The sequence below is a fragment of the Dryobates pubescens genome, chromosome 1 (assembly GCF_014839835.1).
Source record: "Dryobates pubescens isolate bDryPub1 chromosome 1, bDryPub1.pri, whole genome shotgun sequence".
Lineage (NCBI taxonomy): Eukaryota > Metazoa > Chordata > Aves > Piciformes > Picidae > Dryobates > Dryobates pubescens.
Window position 1 is genome coordinate 48520407 of NC_071612.1, and position 18229 is coordinate 48538635.

General features: G+C 41.0%; 2 protein-coding genes across 5 annotated transcripts in view; both read left to right on the top strand.

Annotated features, from left to right (window-relative positions):
- The window catches only part of LOC104298760 (uncharacterized), a 57267-nt gene extending 48731 nt beyond the window's left edge, over positions 1-8536 (top strand). For 2 of the 3 annotated variants that reach the window (XM_054165445.1, XM_054165453.1), the window contains exons 17-20: positions 237-320; positions 1849-1972; positions 6770-6860; positions 7946-8536. In XM_054165445.1, the coding sequence (XP_054021420.1) occupies positions 237-320; positions 1849-1972; positions 6770-6860; positions 7946-8020 (374 nt within the window). In that variant the 3' untranslated portion in view covers positions 8021-8536. Of the gene's footprint in view, positions 1-236; positions 321-948; positions 989-1848; positions 1973-6769; positions 6861-7945 lie in introns of those variants that run through there. The other variant, XM_054165458.1, reaches the window with a different exon arrangement.
- Positions 8537-13854: 5318 nt separating this feature from the next.
- On the top strand, positions 13855-16883 carry LRAT (lecithin retinol acyltransferase). 2 transcript variants are annotated; one of them, XM_054165473.1, is made up of 3 exons: positions 13855-14450; positions 15012-15099; positions 16549-16883. In XM_054165473.1, exons 1-3 carry the CDS (start codon positions 13914-13916, stop codon positions 16554-16556), a joined length of 633 nt encoding a protein of 210 aa, XP_054021448.1. In that variant the 5' UTR covers positions 13855-13913; the 3' UTR covers positions 16557-16883. The 2 variants fall into 2 exon arrangements, with proteins under 2 accessions (XP_054021448.1, XP_054021442.1); XM_054165467.1 differs by lacking the exon at positions 16549-16883 and having other exon boundaries at positions 13861-14450; positions 15012-15554.
- The last annotated feature ends 1346 nt before the right edge of the window (positions 16884-18229 follow it).

The following is an 18229-nucleotide window of genomic DNA, read 5'->3' on the forward strand; positions in this document are numbered from 1 at the left end:
GGGGTGCCTGTTACAGTATTTGGCTGTAAAAAGGCAATAGGAATCTGGGAGGCAGAGCAGAAGGGATCAGTTTCGTAATTTTGGCCACCAGCCTCACCTCTTGTTCTCTGGATGCTCTTGCGGGAAGAAAGTTTGTGTTTTCTGGAGTACTACAAATGGTGCAGACAGCATACTTCTTCAAAATGTACTGTTATTTGTAGTTATCACTAAAACACATCCATTTCTCTATTGTACAGATTTACCAAGTGGTCCACATACTTACCGCTTAGAAGATCTTGCCTATACTAGAAGTGGAGACAAAGGCAACTCTGCAAACATAGGTATATTTTTTCTGGCTTGCTGAAGTGATGTAAGATTTTCACCTAAGAGTCATTACATATAAAGTGCTCTTAATTCTTTTGAAATCACATGCCAGTTGATTTTGATTTATCTTTTTTTTTAATTTGTCTCTCTGCTGAAACAAAAACATAATCCATACAAGCCAATGACCTTACTGATTAAACATCTGTAGTTTTCTGTTTAGCAGCTGTTGAAATCTAAAGTGCTTAAGAAAAAATACTTTCGTATCATACTACAATGATTTTTCTTGAGGTTTTCAAAGTCAAGCTCCCCCAGGTTAAGAAATGCCTTTTTCATGTTTCCTTTGAATGTTAGTTGCCACTCCTTCTTGTGTATGTGTTACCTTATATAATCTCTTGGTTGTCTGATCTCATGTATATTTCCATACATGAATTTTGTAACGTGTATATGGCTAAAACATTGACGATGTTGGGAAATACCAAAGGTGATCTTGCATGTAAGAGAAAGCTTTTCTTACATTGTTAATCCAAATGGTGTATTTCACTGTGCAGTCTCTTTACATTGATTCTGCTGCTCCTTCCATTGTTTAATAATTCCTTCTGTTCCTTACTTCTGCATGCAACAATTGGCTCTCTCACTTGTTGGAAGATGAGAGTGTGTGGTGTTCAAAGCTCAGTATGAATTAAAGGTGCGTTTGGGACTTGATTTGCTTATTAGCTGTGATGCTAAAACCGATGAATTTTGTTCATTTAGGAATATAGTTTTCCTGTTCTTGTTTGAAGCCTTTTTGGGTTGAATAATGAAGAAATGTTGATTTTTTTCTTTCTTTTTTTTCTTTCTTTCCCAATGGTTAACCACTGTTGCAGTGTAGGATTGACAAATCATGAAGGATGCATAGCTAATAGACTTCCTCAGATGTAAAGACACTACTTCTTTACTAAAGAGCAAGAGTAACAAAACAAACTTGACCTTTAAGATTAATTTAGCTTTGAAGTCCGCAGATAAAAAGATCCCTGTGACACAAATCTACTTTTCCTGATCCTGTTGTGGAACTTCAGCTTCAGCATAAAGTTATCTGAAGCATATAAAAGCATAATTACAGCAATAAAAATGTAATTGCAATTTCTCACACTTACGTCAGGATCTCATGCAAGGAGTGGGGCAAGGACCAAACCTTCAGTCACTGATCAGGCCTTGTTATGGTTAATTGCAATTACTTATCTTAAATCTTGAAATCATTTAGGGGTAGACAGCTGCCTGTGGGTTATGATGTTGCCCTTTAGGTGTCTCTTGGTGGCAGGAACATCTTACAGCCAGAAAAATTGCTTAGTCTGGGAGCAATTTTTCATGTCATGCCCCACACGCTCTCTTTACTGACAGAGGGGAAGCTGTTACACTGTTGTTGTTTTGTTTTATTCAGGAGCTCATTAAAGAGGATCTATATGTACAGTTTCAGTTAAGAGGAGAATCTCAAATGAGTTTTGAAAGGATAAATACAAATCGGCTTTAACAGCTCCTATTCCAGCTAACACCATGTATACCTAACAGGTGTGATAGCACGGCATCCCCTCTACTACCCATACCTGAAGAAAACTTTGACTGCTGAGGCCCTACAGAATTATTTCCAACATCTTTTAGAGCAAGGAAAACCTGAAGAAGAACTAGTAACAAGGTGAGTTGTTTGCTGTGTACTCCACAGTTGTATGGTAAATATGTGATGGTATCAGAAGTTATCTTAAAGTACATTAACATAAATAGTGCAAACGTGTGCATCATCTTCCAATATTTTTGTGTATTTTCCTTTAAATTTTTAAATACCAACCCTTGGTCATAGCTCATCTGGCCCCATAGACTTGTGCGTGTCTAAGTGGCGTAGCAGGTCACTGACCACTTCCTTATTTATTGTGATGACCTCATTTTGACTCCTCTCCCTGACTGCTAGTACATGAGTCCAGGGAGCTGCTGGTTCCAGTGCTAAAGACCAAGGCAAAGTAGGCATTGAGCAACTTGGCCTTCTCTTCATCCTTAGTCACTCTTTCCTCTGCATCTGACAAAGGATGGATGTTTTCCCTAGTCCTCCTTTTGTTGTTAATGAATTTAATAGAAACATTTTTTATTATCCTTAATGGCTGTAGTTCTGTTGAGCTCTAGCTGTGCTTTGGGTCTCCTAATTTTCTCCCTGTGTAGCTTCACTGCATCTTTGTAGTCCTCATACAGCCCAACCAGGACATTTTTACCTGGTGTTCTTTTTCCAAAGAGTATCCTCTGCCAGCAGTCAGGATATGTAACATTTTTGTTTTCGTGGTATCCTCAGCTGATGCTTAGGGTCCTTCCTGGGGACTGGCAAGTAAGACATAAACTGTTCTCATAGCATGAGGTGATAGGCCTAACTAATTTTCCAGTTTTCTTCAAAAACAATCAAAAGCTTAATACTGCAACAAAGCATTCAGTCTTCTAAAACCTGTTTTGATACAATGCCAGTTATTCCGCAGATACAGAGACTCTGCCAACATCACTCTATATTTCCATGAGTAATGGATAAACTGTTAAGTGTCTCTTTGCTTGTTCAAAGAGCCTGAGTCAGAAAGGTGCAGTTTAAACTTCAGCGGGAGCTTGGAGTTATTTTAACCCCTGATGTTTTAGTTGTAAGGGCTGTTCTTTGTCCTCATAAGCGGCTCAGTGCGAATCTCACATGCTGTTTCATAAGTGCTAACAAATCTTTGTATCTAATAAACTGATGGCAAGACATGTAATTGAATTTCCCCTGACACAGAGCAGAGCAAGGAATAAAAGAAACATTATGCCTCATAATGATGCTTCTAGAAATTGATTCAGTGTTGTTTCTTAATGTTTTTTATGTTAATAAATACAAGTTGAAAATTGCTGTATCTGGATAAAGCGAATTTATTTCGATTAATTAGATTATCTGTTCCTGAGTTTGGCCCTTTCATGATGTGATAATGGAGCTCTGTGAGTGAATTGAAAAACTACTGGGGAAAAAGAATAAACCCTTTTGTGGAAATATTTAGGATTATAAGGATTACGCTCATGTGTTTCAGATTGTATAGTTTCTTTTTAAATTACTTGTTTATTTTTTAATTTTGACTGTCATAAAAAGAGCTGTCTTATTCTTTCATTTCCCTTCATGTTCTTTATTTAAATTGTGACTGGCCAAAAATTATGTATTAGTTTTGCTACTAAAAACTTGCCGGCCATGGCTCTGCCTCTCTACAGACTAGAGATTGTCAACCAGTTCCCTTTCAATCTTTTTCATTAAAGCTATTAAATAGGTGTAGTAAACAGAGAAAAGGTGGGATTATTTTGATAGAGAACACTGAAAACTCATAAACTTCCAGATTTTCAGGTAACATACTAACAAAAAATGGTCTTTCGGGCACCTCCCCCATACTTTCTAATCCCAAACTTATGTGATTGCTTCCTCCCTTGTGTGGAGTACATTCTTAATAGATCTGATATCTTAAGATAAGCAACTTTTCATTTTGTGATATTGAGTCAGTCATTTAAGAAGCACAGTAAAATTATCCTGTCAGATTTGCTCTTTCATCTTCTGAAATATGATTTATCTTCTTTGTGCTTTGAGAGTATCCTGACACTCAGAAAAATATGAAAACTGATTTTCTTCTTATGGGATATTTTTACTAAAAGCTGAAGAATAAGAAATGTGGACAGTGATGCTTCTAGATTGGTTTTTGTATATCTGGGGGCTGCAATTCTCTACATTGTATCTCATATACAAACACCTCTTTAAGCCTATGGAGGCAGTTCCTGCTTTCCTGTGATAGGAGGAATCCTATCTTTTCCTTAATACAAATGCATTAAACAGTTTTTGTACTATTATTATTTCCATGTATTTTAACAGGAAATTCACAGGGAAACCTGACTACTTTGAATATGTGCAGAGAGCACTTCAAAGGAAGTAGTTAAGCAGGCACCCCATTGTGCATAAGCATAGGAGTTTAGCTAGAACAGTGAATTTTCCTTGTTTTACTGGTTTCTGTCACAGACTTGATATTCTTTGAAGGGTTTGTTTTCTGTGCTTTTTAAAAGCACCTCTTAAAACCTGTCATTTAATTGTACAATTAGATAATGTTTTATTCCTTTAGATGTCAGTTAGTGAAGCTTGCATTTATCCAGCATAATTAAACAAAGTATGCCAGCATTTTGGTTAATGTATTGTTGCTGCTTAAGACTGTTAAGGCGGTTACAATGGTGTTTGAGTTATTTTATTTTATTGTGGAAGTGTATTTTTTTGTGTGCGCAGAAATATCTTGGATGCTGAGGTGCTTCAAAGAGGCCTTAAATTATTGAAAATGCTGAGATTTTGTATGCTACTTCATAATCCTAGTTTTAGCTAGCGTATCTCACTGCAAATACTTCTTTAGAGTACTTGAAGTGAATGGGTCATTCTGGAAGGTTCCAAATTAAGATCTGTTGCTTGTATTACACACTCTCTCTGCCAGAATTAAGTGCAGAAAGTGAAGTTAAATTCTTCAAGTATTCTTGTTATTTGCTTCTACTTTTGTAGACTCTTCACTTTCTCTCCTGATCTGTTTAAATGGTTGGTTTTCATGGAACTTGTTCTGAGAGCTATTAGCTGGTGGGATACATAGTCCATTGGTCTAATTCTTGTGGAGAGATCTGCCCATTGTGGAATCTGCTGTTTGGAAGTTTTGGGCAGTGTTTTAGAGTAAAATTTACATTGTAATGTTTTGGTAGATCTCTAGCTCTCATAGTATCTGGTTATTGGTAATTTGTATTGGTCTTTTTAGCTGAAAATGTTGTGGGCTACTCTAATCCTGCTAGGTAGTTGATTATTCTGTTAAATTTAGTAAATTGTGTGGATAACTTATTGTGGAATTTGCTTTATTCTTCCTATTCCCGCTGTTTAGTAGAGCATTATTGGATTAATTGACCTTTCCTGACTTCCCATTGGTTATCCTTTAAACGTGGTGATGTTGCCTGGCAACTTGTTTTCAGGGAAGGTCAACAGAATGCTAACACCAGGTTTTTTTCTTAATAACTACTAATAATTCTAATACTAAAGTACAGCATAATTACAGTGGTAATAAAAGAGTAGGAGGAACAGTGCAAACTCCTTGCCTGGGAGACAGGCACTGACACTCCATGACTGTATGCAAGAGCATAATGCAAACTAGTTCGTGCCAGGTCACTCAGCAGAATGATCTCCTCCCACAATAAGTTTGGGTCACGTGCCTAAGATACAAGAGTCATGAATATCAACAGCCATAATTTTCATAATGTGCAAAAGGATCTGAAAAATATAAACCTCAGAGTGACAAAATAGGCAGTACCAGGATACTGCAAGAAATTCCAGCTATTTCAGAGGGTAGGTTTGAAGAATGTCCCAAACAGATGAAGATCCAGATAGGTACCTAAAGAGAAATAGGTGGTGTTGGAGTAGCCTTGATTTAAATTACAGCAGTCAAACATCTGGAAACAGCAAGAATTGAATATAATCTTTCTCTGCTATTGTCCATGTTTTGATCGTGTTCTGATTAAATCCTTTCCTATTGGAAAGATAAAAGAGTCAAGTCCTTAGGTAAAGAAAATGTTGGAGGAAAACAAAAACAAAGGAAGACAAGAAGAATGCAAGGAAGATGACAAAACACTGAAAACCTGTGCAAGGAGAGGCAAATGGAAATATGTTGTAGACCTATTTATGGAATTTTAAAGAGCTTTGTGAGGAAACCACAGAGCCATTTGCCAAACTTCTACAAGTTTCCAAATTGGAACTGCACCAGTCAGAAGCAAGGATGGAAAAATGCTTATAGTAGCAGTGGAACAGAAAAAATAGGTCTGTTACACTAAACTAAAATTTTATCTGAACAAAGTATCTGACTCCAAGAAAGCGCTGAAATACTTCTCATTTGTTACAAAATTTCTGTAGTTACTTTGAAGAGTTTGACCTAATGAGTCAGTTATTTCTCAATAATGAAGAAGCAGCCTTCCCAGTTATCTGGTAGCCTACATTAGCAAAAGCTAGTTCCACAAATTTAGTGTATGTTGCAGTATAAGAAGTAAGAAATGTTTAAAGTGCCAACCTCTGCCCACTGTGTTCTCTGACTTCATACTGGATCTTGAACTTCTTGCCTATGGAGATTTCTATATGGGCTTTATATCTTATGAAGTAAATAAATATAGAAATCAGTCTGATTAGAAACTAATGAGTTTTGAAGTTGAATAAGGGGAGAATGATTTCTTTATGGTCTTACCCTAAAACTATTAAGGACTGCTCATCTTGGGGAAGGGGAAGGAATAAGAAGGCAAGGATGGCTGTGGGTTAAATCTTGAGTTAACTTCTAGGCTTGACTCCACAGTGGGATGCCGTCAGAAGCATGACATTTTTGCATGCTTTGTTTCACTTGATGTTGTGTACAAGTATCTTACAAAATCTCCTGAGAAACAATGTGTAGATTTTATTTTACAGATATGAGTTGCCAGGAATCCATGGATTAAATTTTGTGCTGAAGAATGCCCTTGGTGGTGGTGGTGTAGCATCTCTAAGAAGTGACCCACAGGCATGTATCAAAGCATTGGTTTTAATGTAGTTACCATTTATAACTATGTATTACACAATCTCTTTATAATGAGGTTTTGAGCTAGAACTGTAAACTTTTGGTTTTGACTCTTTCCTGGTAATATACATAGAGAAGTAGAAAGTCCATTTAGAATAGCTGGTGAAAAATACATGTACAAGAAAACTGTTAAGGAGTTTTCAAATCAGTTGTGCTCTTTATCGTGTGCTACCCATGTTTTTAGATTCACCAGCACAATCAGCTTCTCAGGAAGGTTGTTGTGTCTTAGAGAATGCAGATTTACTAGACAGTTCTGATGAAGTGTCTCCTTGTGAATACAAGACCTGCTAACTGTATAACAGCACCTCTAGCTTAGCCTGTGACTCCTATAAATGTAATTGTACCGATAAGTAACATAAATCTGCAGGAAAAATCTAGATAGATAGGACACACCCTTTGTCTTGCCAATGTTGTGTGAAACTGAAACTAGCATTTTTTTTGCAATTGTACAGTGAGTTCAATATTTTAAACATCTAAGCCTAGAGGTGCTTTAATGCGGCACTCCCTATGGCTACAGCAAAGCACAGTTCTGCCACCATAGGCTGAGAAATGCTTACAGGTACAAATCATCTCAGCTTAGTAAAGAAGACTTTTCACCAAATTCTTATTCAGTGAGACTGATGGTTATTTAGGATGATGTATGAATCGGAGAGCAGAATAGAACACAAAAGAAAGTTAATTTAGCACTAGGTACCAAATAAATTGAAGCTATTCAATCTGTTCAGGTTTAGGTGCTTGAAAACTCAACTGTAGAGTTTTCCTTAAGTATATTGATTCACAAAAGAAAAAGCCAAATAAATGGAAAAGTTATATATAACTTTGGATAGCCAACACTCCAAGGTTTGGAAAAAATCACCTGAAAATGATATATAAACATTCATGGAAATAAGTGCACACAAGACTTAGACAACATACAGAATTCTTACACTTGATTATAGGAGAAGTACCTTATGAAACTGTTTAAAAAAAATAATTTCCAAAGATGGTAAAATGAAATGTTGGTTTGTTGTGTTTTTTCTTTCTTATAGGGCAAGGCATTTGGACAGATGCTGTTGGACTTCCAGATTAAGAATGTTCCTGATTTAAAGTCACTGATAGAGTAACAGGTGTTTAATACGTATGCTTTTGACACTGAGTGGTAGAAAAACATGTTATAAACAAGAGCTGGTTTCTTGAGTGAGAGGTTTTTTAAAAGTCAAAGAGTAGAAATTAGTGACAATTATCTCTCAGGCTTAGCTATATGGCACAGATTAGCGAATGTTTTGAGTAATACCAGACTAATAACTTTGTCTGTAACTGATAACATTTCCTGTCTAGATAATACATTGGATGAAGAATTAATTGATTTCCTGTAAAACAGAATTAATCAAATTGCAACATGACATTTAATTATTAGACAAAATAATCTTTGTTTCAAAATGGAAATTGCCTCCTTCTTAATCCCCCTTTCTTTTTGTTCTTTCAATCTTTATTTGAAAAATAAATGGACCAAGGTTGATGAGCTCCTTCAGCTGTATCTGTGAGGCTGGGTAACCTGCTGTGCATTGCTATGAAGTCAGCACTGTCTGATATTGGGGAGCAGCTTTCACCATTGGGCAATAAAGTAATAATTGTTACTGTTATAGTAGTACATGCTGACCTTTGGTGGTGATCCACTAAACTTCCAGCACTTTGTCCAATTAATGACAGATTTTATTATTACGTTTTCCCACATCTCTTACTGATTAATCCCTTGTTGAAAGCACTGACTAGTAGTACATCGCAGATCTTGTCATGGGAATAAACTAGAAGATGAAGAAAGGAGAGTGCTGTGATCTAGCCTGCCACTCACTCTCTTGTGATGCTGCAATCCTCTCAGGGAGGAAGGGGGGCTGGGTGGTGGAAGAATACCTTGTTTTGTTTCAGGGCTGTACGTTGTAATTTTGTGCAGCAGAGTCCTGCATTGCTCTTCCCACAGAAAGATCTGTCTCCTGCAGTGAACAGATACCATGATGAATGCTCTGTGCTCCCTTTCTCTTCTGACTACCAGTTATCACCTCTCTATCTCCCTTCCTGTACAATATGACTAACATCTTTAAATTAGGATACTATTAACTTCACCTGATTAAGCAGAGACTTAAAAATCTGAATTGTACCTACTTGGACAATATGAAGGTGGAAATTGTAGGCCAATATTTGTCAGTATTTCCTTTGCAGAAGCCATAGGAATATTAATCCAAATGTTCAAGCATTTTATATCCAGAAATTGATATTTTCCTTTGTTTTGGTGAGTCTGATAATTGTTTAGTGCTGACAAAAGGAGACATTACTAATATCAATTTATGAAAAGAAGTATTCTTCAGCTGTCACCAAAGCTATCTCTTAGTCATGCCTAAATCTCAGTCTGTGCTACCATTCTTACTAATTTCCTAGCCTCTTGCTTGCTAATGAGAGCTGTATAATTGTTCCCATCTTTTCTGTGGTTTTGTTAAGTTGAAGTGAAGGTATCATAAGTGAATGTTACATCCATCTAAACATACTATTCTCTTAGCAAGTTGTAAGGACTATCTGTGTATACAGCATGATTCAACCTAGTTGTAAAAAAATGAGTCATTACTTCACTGCACAAAAACATACAGTTTAATAGCTTTGAAGGGAAAACAGCATTTTGGTTTTACAATGTTTACAACCTTCGTTAGAAAACCCTTGTTAATAATTTGGAAGCCTGTTAGTTTAGCAAAACAAAAGTATTCAGAAGAAATAAAGTGACAGACCTCAGCAGCAGGCTACGAGGATAAAAACGCTACAGTAAATATTTGCAAAAGTGACTCTGTAAACGCATATGCAATAATGTTTGAATAAAAGTGAACATTTATAATGAGTAAATTTGTTTTAGTCATTTATGTTGTTTCTTCTGCTGGAATAATGATACTTAGTTCAAAGGTTCTTTGTATTGTGGTTGTTTCGCTTGCCTGCGGTTTTGTGCATTGTCTTGCTGGTTCTCATTTTCCTTCAGACTTTGTGTCTGTTCTGTCCGTAGTCTTTGTTAAATGCAAAAACTGAAGAGGCAAATGATAGTGTTTTCTAGAGAGCTGGTCGTTTGCAGCTGCACAGCAGAAGCTGTAATTTGATGAAAAGAATGGTAGGGTGTTCAAATAGATGGGATATGGGAATATAAAGGCATTACATTTTATCTCTGGAATTGCCCTTTTGGAAGCTGCAAAACCATCCTTCACAAGAATGTTTTCTGTCTATTGTTTATTTCAGTGCACCATCTTAAAGCAAGTGGCATTGCTTTTCAAATAGTTTTCTTGCAGATTACAGCCTCCAAAAATCCCTATCCAAAGATTTTATTCTTCTTGACCGCCTTAACATGTTTTGCGTTCATGAACCTTCAGTCCCTTAAAAAAGTGCATTTTGCTTGCTTGTTAAATCAGGGCTGTTCCTCAGCCTTCCAATTTCCTTTCTTTCCTGCTTTTTCCCCACTGTGTTAGCTGCAAGGGCAGGATGGAAATAGTAATTCCTAGCACATAAAATAAGGTTCTATCTAATACAGGAGTTTCAGTGTAATGGAAACTGGCTCACACCTCTTACCCGGGAAGATTTTGTGCTGTGCCTTCTCTGCGCTACAAAACAAAGGCTGCATTCTCTTACCACTCACAGCTTTCCTAATGCATCTTACCTAACTCTCACATCATGAGGTTTATCTTTAAGTTATTCTGCCCACAGCTAGTGGCCCCAGCATGGTTTGTCAGTGTTTGCTATTTAATATTTCAAAGTGATTTTCCCACTGCAATTTGTGTATTAAAGGTACAAAAGTAGTTTTACCGAAGTGCTCCAAGATGAGGCATGTGCCAGCCTGTTTGAGGCACAAAGTATATTTACAGTTTAGCCATCTCCAGTGAAACCATTTTTCCACTAACTTTTTCCTCTTCATTGAAGAGAAAAAGTATGCCTTCTAAGATTTGTGTTGTGTCATAGCAGTTTAAAAGGACTGCAGCCTTTAAAATCTAAAAGCAGAAAATGTTGGGTTGCAGGTTACCTTTCAAGAACCTCAGTTAGTTTCATTCAGAAATTACTCTGAGAGGTTGTATTAAGTGCTCTGCAGGCAGTTGCAAAGTAGTGGCAAAGCTTTGTCTGGGTGGGTTTCACTTGCTGCAACTGGGTACATGTGTTGGCTGGAGGAGTGAAACCATTTCAAAGACCTGTCCATTGTGTAATGCCTTTTGTGCTTGTTCCATTAGGGTTGGGGTGTCCAGGCTTAATAGTAAAAGAGTGGTTTGGGGGAAGGAGAGGGGAGGCTCATTAGTGCCTCAGGTATGAGGAAATTGCACTGCAGAAATGCCACACCTCTCACCTTAGGTCTTTGAAACACTTCCATGCAGTAAGGCTCTTAAGTCTCCTCTTAATGGAGATTCCTCTTCTTCAGTTTCATCCTGGTTTCCTTTACAGATTTACTTGAAATGGACTCTGGTGATTTTGGAATTAAAGCTAATTGACATCAAGAGAACAAAGAAAGCCTCTAAGTAAAAGATCCCATTGGGAAATGTCTTTTTCTGACAGTGTTCAGGTGAATTCTACCTTCCTTAGGGCAGGGTAGAAGAATCTGAACTGCAAGACCAAAGCATCTCTAACACCTACTTCAATAACAGCCATCCAGATACTCCCTTGACAGCTTTGGGGAAGTGGGAGGTGTGGGGACTGTTTGACACAGCAGCACAGGGCACGCCCAGTGCTTATATTGCAGAAGGGAGGGAGGAACCTTTCTGTGTCAGGACTTTTTTGTGGAATCTTTGATAACCACCTGGCTGTGGCGCAGTCTAACGCTGGACCAGCTTCTGTGGCCATCACCAAATCGGTAAACCCCTCTGTCATGATGAGGGATTCTAAGATAGATAGATGGATGGATGGATAGATAGATAGATATTTTCCCCTGTTCATTAAAAATACTGCACTATTTAAAAATGAGAAAAGCTTCCCATCCACTCCATTTTTATTCACTACTAGGAAAAGCTTCAAATGTTCCAAATACATTTTAAAACCAGGATTTTAAAAGATGTTGTGTGGCTGGTGGCTAATCTACAGGGTTCTTGGCAACATCATAAGCTGTATCTGTAAAGTATTTTCTCTTTTGTAAGTGATGTGATTCAAACTAGAGGCTTGAGAGGGCTAAGCCTCTGTTGTGTAAAAATCTGGCTGAGACTCCAGAGAAAATCCCTGATGCCTGATCACCCTGCTAAGAAACGCTGAGGCTCTGGCCTGCAAACAACAAATATACAAGAGGCTATGGTGAGGCGCTCTTTTTGCAGATGAAGCAAGGTGCTTTCCTGGGAAACTGCTCTCTGCTTCAAGCAGGAGGAAATGGGAGGGCCACACCAGCCATCCTTTTTCGGTTGGCAAGCAGTGAGGTAACCTTCTTCCCTGAAATACTTTCTTTCACTGAGTGGAAAGCTTGCTTTGGGTCATTAGTTATTGATAACCCTCATCATTCCTGTGCACAAAATCTTGTCAGCACCCTGTTTCAGTATCCATGGTGGTAGGGAGACTCTCACTTGCTGGGGCCCTCACATCTCTTTAGCCTTTCTAGTCCCAACAGAGCTGATCCCTGATGGAAAGAAAAAGGATGGTGAACATTTTCTCTTTTTGCTGGTGTGACTAGCATAAGGATGGTCTGGGGATCTCATTCTTGATCCACAGACTCTCAGGTTTAAAGTGACTAAAATGGGAAAAATAATAAGGTGTTTCAACACGGTTTGACTGTGGAGACATGACTAGCTGCTACACACTCCTCTTCTTGCTTCCTTTTTTCGTACGTGGTATCGAGTATGTTGCCGTGTTTGCTGAAGCATCCACAACCTGCCAGAGGACAGATCACGCAAATTGGTTTAGATTAGATTAGAGCTTGGTTTTGGGTGAAGATGTTTTAACATATTACCACTTCACCAATATTGCTTCCTCCCCCGCCCACTCCGAGTTTCCCACAGAAGCAAAAGCTTCGTCCTGCAGCCGAAGCGGCACCGCTGGAGCCGGAGCGCCAGAGAAGCGCCAGAGAAGCGCCGTGGCAGCGGGACAGGGAGAGACGGTGGTGATGGCGAGGGCTCGGCGAAAGGGGGCGGCGGGTGAGGGCGGCCCCCTCCCCTGCCACTCTCCGGGCCCTGCCATCTTCCAGGTAAGATGAATGTCTGTCCCATCCATCATACCTCAGTCCCCTATGCGGAGGGAATTTGGCTACTGAAACTTCGGAGCCTCAGACGGGGCGGCTTTGTTGACCTGACAGGGATATTCTTTTGTGGGCTCCGTTGCCAGGATTTATCCATTTACATAATGGATTAGCACAAACCAAAACGCAGGATAATGCCTCTCCGCCTTTTCCCACTCTTTCTTAGCCGGCGGACCTTTCGGGCGAGTTCAGTTATAAATGTGAACTTCTCTCTCTCGGCCCCCTGTTTTCTTCCGAGGAAGAAAAGCGCGTTCGGGAGCCGGGGACCCGCTACCCCCTCCCGCCGCCGAGCGAGTACTGCGGCAGCTCTATCCCACTGCCCCCCACCGGCCTCCGAGCCGGGCGCCACTTGCCCCATTCGCCCCGCGGGGCTGCTGTCGGGGCGGGTGCCCAGAGCTCCTTAGGTGCCATCGGCGGCGGAAGGTAAATGAAGTGCCTGCGGCCCCGGGACCATTCGCTGAACTTCCTGTAGCGAATAAAGGCTTTAAACGCACTCTTATACCTGGGCAGCCCCGAGGACAGGTCGGAGAGAGCTGCGGGTGGCACCCGGGTCCGGGCTGCGGGCACGCTGCTATTGCGAGGGTCAAGGCGACACGGAGCCACGGGCCACCGGTTCGGGTCAGTATGCCCGTCGCGTTTCCCAATAAAATACAACTGCTCCTCGGGGCGGGCGCTCCCACACGCCGCTCACCCGGTGGGCTGGCCCGGGTGGCCGCCCCGCCCCGCCCGGTAGCATAGAAAAGCGGGGCCGGGGGGTTGGGGCTTCTCGGCGGCAGCGAAGGCGCCCCTCGCCGACGATGAAGAGCCTGGTGCCGCAGGCGGCGTCGCTGCTGGAGAAGCTGCTGTTCCTAGTTCACGTCCGGCCCCTGCCCGCGGGCTCCGATGAGGAACCACCGCCGGCCCCCGGGTACTACGACACCAGCTGCTTCAAGCGGGGCGACCTACTGGAGGTGCCCCGCACCCTCTTCATCCACTTCGGTATCTACCTGGGCGAGAACCGCGTCGCCCACCTGATGCCCGATATCCTGCCCGCCCTTACCGGCGATCGCCGGCAGATTCAGCAGGTAGTGACCAACAAGCGGCTCATCCTGGGCGTCATCACCAAAACGGCCAGCATCCGCGTAGACACAGTGGAGGACTTCGCCTACGGCGGCAGCATCCTGGTCAATCACATGGACCGGCTCTTCGAGGACCAGGTGCTGGGCAGCGAGGAGGCGGCCCGCCGGGCGGAGAAGCTGGTGGGAGCCACGGCCTACAGCCTGCTTTGGAACAACTGCGAGCATTTTGTCACCTACTGCCGGTACGGAGCGCCCGTCAGCTTCCAGACCGACAAGGTATGGCCTGGCTGTGGGCGCTCGGGAGCCCCGCAGGGAGCCACTCTGCCGGGAAGGCGGCAGCTGCCAGGGAAGGCGTTGGCGGCGCCGGGCTGACCTTCGCGGCGGCGGCCGCGGCTCTGCTGGGCGCTCCGCTCCCCCCGACTAGCTCAGCCGCCGCCGACCTGGGACGCTGCTGCCCGGTGCCGCACGCCGCTCTCAGACGGAGCAGACGGCCGCGCTCCGCGCATCGGGTACTACTGCCGCCGCGGAGCTGCTTGGGAGGGCGGGTGGCTCGGCCTTTGTTGACTTCAAGCAGAGAGGAAAGTGAAGCTGAATTCCTGGGACAAATGCGCTCAAAATGCTCTGAAGTGACTGGTTCTTCCGAAGCTGCAGGCAGCACTGAGTTAAGCCCCAGCTGGGTTGTGAGCCGGTGCCAGAATCGCTCCTCACCGTGCACTGAGCCCGCCTGAGAGGCTGGGTAGCAACCGCTGGTTTGTACTAAAGTGTGGGCCACTACAGTTGGCCAGTTAAAGCCCTTCTATGTAACCTTTTTTTTTTTTTTTCTTCCCTATTTTTCAGTTCTGTGAGACTGTGAAGATGATCATTCGGGACCAGCGGAGTGTTCTTGCTTCGATGCTTGTGGGATTAGCATCAATAGTCTGCCTAGGCTTGGCACCTTCCACCACGCTCCCCACTATCTTTATTCCCTTCTTTCTGTGGATGGCTGGCTAACAGCCTTCCTGCAAGTTCACAGCCAGGGTCTGTATATAAGATGTATACTACTGTATTTATGAAAGCACAGTACTCATCAGTGTCTTAACCTTGTGTGCAATTTTTAAATGCAACTTTGTCTATAATATAGTGCACAGGGCATAGCTTACTGTGTAAGCCAAATAATAGATTTCCTGCAAATCTCGGTATATTTTAACACACCTTTAAATCATGAAAAAGTAGGGATGTGATGCAGTTCTGCTCCTTGCCTGTAGCCATAAGTGATTCTGGTAATATCCTTCACGTTCTTCAGTTCCTTAGCTGCATACCTAGGTGCTGTAACTATTAATAAAAATGTATGATGGAATTTTTGAAGTGATGGATACTGAGACACTACTTACCTCTTCCTTTTATAGATAATAAGTCTATATTCAGAAGTTACTGTCTCCATTCCTGAAATGCTGTTTAGTGGAGACACAAGTAAGTAAAATGACTGGTTTTGATAACAAAGAAATAAAACCAACCCTAGGCTGGGTGCTGTGCGCTGCAGGAGCACATCTGGCCAGATTGGCTACCGTCATTTCCCTTCTGGGAAACGTTCACAAATCACTCATTCATGCTAATTGCATAAGCATTTGCTACCGTATTGAACTTTTTAATTTGCTTAGTGGTAAGGAAAGACAACAATTCTTCAGCCTTTTCCTTGCTACTGGTAGTGATTAGTATGGCTAACATAAATGGCTACAGAATGTTTTATGGGACACAGGAAGGAACCAGCTTGTTTTATGACAACTAGTGACACACAAATGTCGACAGTTTCCTGTGTTCCAGAGCACATGGTGGGGAAGAGGAAGACAGATGCCAATTTAATTCCTACTTTCCCTCAGCTATGGGTGCCATAAAGCATCAAGCATCATTGAAGCAGTTTCTGTGGTGGCTATATTGTCATTTTGGATGTTGCCTTAAAACAATATGTCTCTTAGAGACAACATCTGTCTGTACTCTTCCCTTGCAAGTAAGTATTCACTTGCAAGCCAGCAGTTGGTGCTAAAAATGTTTCATCTTCAGTGTTGGGGCCTTTCTCTTTATAAAGAATGTATAAAGTTGAATTTGAAATTGAGTTCATCTAGCAATATCTTGATGTGTGCAGAGAAATTTTTCAGCTTCTGGAATACTTTGTGTGTGATACACACACTAGATGTTCATGTACTATGCTTGCCTACCTTCTAGTCAAAGGCAAATACAATGTTGTCATCACCAAGGACCAAGTCTCTGATTTACTTCTTTCCATGAGTGGTCATCAGTATCATCAGATCTGCTACTTCAATGACCACTTACCACATTTTTAGAGATACTCATTTTAACTGTGCTGTAAACCTCCTTCTCCTTCCTCTACACCTTGCAGCTGCTTGAAGATTGGATTTTTGAACTGTGAGTCGACTTGATCTCTAACCATCTTTCTTCTTCTGGCTGCTCCACTATAACCGACAAAGAATGTAAAGACTGGGGTGAAATTCCAGACTCATAGAAACAGCAGCATGACCACTGCCATCAGCTGAGAGGGGATTTCAGCCCAGCTTTCAGTACATGTTCAGTCAGCAGCCCAGCTCCAAGCAGCTGGATATCAATTACTGTTTAATCCTTGTAAACAGCTTCTGTTCTGCTTTCAAAGACTGCAATGCTCAGTGTAACAGATTCTGGTAAACTTTTAAAATGAAGATGGTTTTTAATTAAAATTAATTGCTTTTTCATAGTGTATGCCTTAGCAATATTTACATACATTCCAGTGTGGGTTTTTTACTTGGCTGTGTGTAAGGTATCAACTGTAGTCATTACTGTAATTTTATAAATAGAATTTATTTAAAACATTCACTGTCATGATGAAATTGAGTATAATGCTATAGCGTTTTGCTAACATATGCCAGTAGGGCCCTGAACAGTCCATTAACATGCAGTTACATGGTGTCTGATTACAGGTGGGCTTTATTTTTCATCTTTATTTACTTGGGATTTATAAGAATTCCAGCAATCCTTACAATTCACCTACACAACAAACAATGGGGTCATGACCAGTAACCAAATCATAAGTGGGATTGTTGGAAGGCAAAGAGATGTTTATGTCGTAGCTTCAATATCAAAGGACCAATGCTTTGCTAATGCTGTTGAGCAAGAAGCATTGAGGTTAGGTTAGGGAACTAAACTGGGATTTTCATAGATGTCTGTGAAAGAAATTAAAACAATTCCTTGCAGATTCCCATCTGCATTAATAGGTAACTTTCCTTCAACATGTGAATCTTTATGAAACACTATAAAATGGTACAGAATGTTTTGCTGTATCTTTTCATCAAAGACATAATATGAGCACAGCAACAGAAATTCAGATGCATGTTTAGGAATTTTTCCTACCAACTAGAATTCTAACAGAGATCTGGAAATTTTGTTAAAGCCAGGCGTGAGTCAAATCAGTCATACTCTGAGGGGAAAAACAAGACTGGCAGGCATGAATTCTCATGTTCAGCTCAGCGGGTGGTGGTTGTGCTCTGACATATTTTTGTAAATGTCAGTGTCAACTCTTTTCTGTAATTACTTGAGTAAAAATAAGCACTTGCCCTAGGTGGAGCATTGCCTTTCAGACTTGAGCTCATCCATGATGCCACTGAAATGAAGGAACTAGTTATAATAAAAACACAGACAACTCTGGGGCAGTTTAGCTGTTCAGAAATGTGTGTGCTAATTGTTTATAGGTAACTGTAAGTGATGGTGATGGGGAGTGTAAATCTAGAGGTGTAGCTCATATAAGTGGTGGGACTGTTTTGAAAAGGTGCATGGTTAAACCAGAATATGTAATGAAAGAGAAAAGCTGTCACCCCTGTGCCACAGGGAAAGGAAAGTAGTGAAGAAGTTAAAAGCATAGATGTTTCACTTCAGTCTTTCCAAAGAAAACAAAAATAAAATGAGCTCAAAATGTTTTTACAAAACCTAAGTTTAGAAAAAATTAAGTTGCTAAATGACATTAGAACAGTGAGCTTTCTGTTTGTATTTATTTTAGCTTGGAACATAAATGATTACTCATTTTGTGGTGAAGT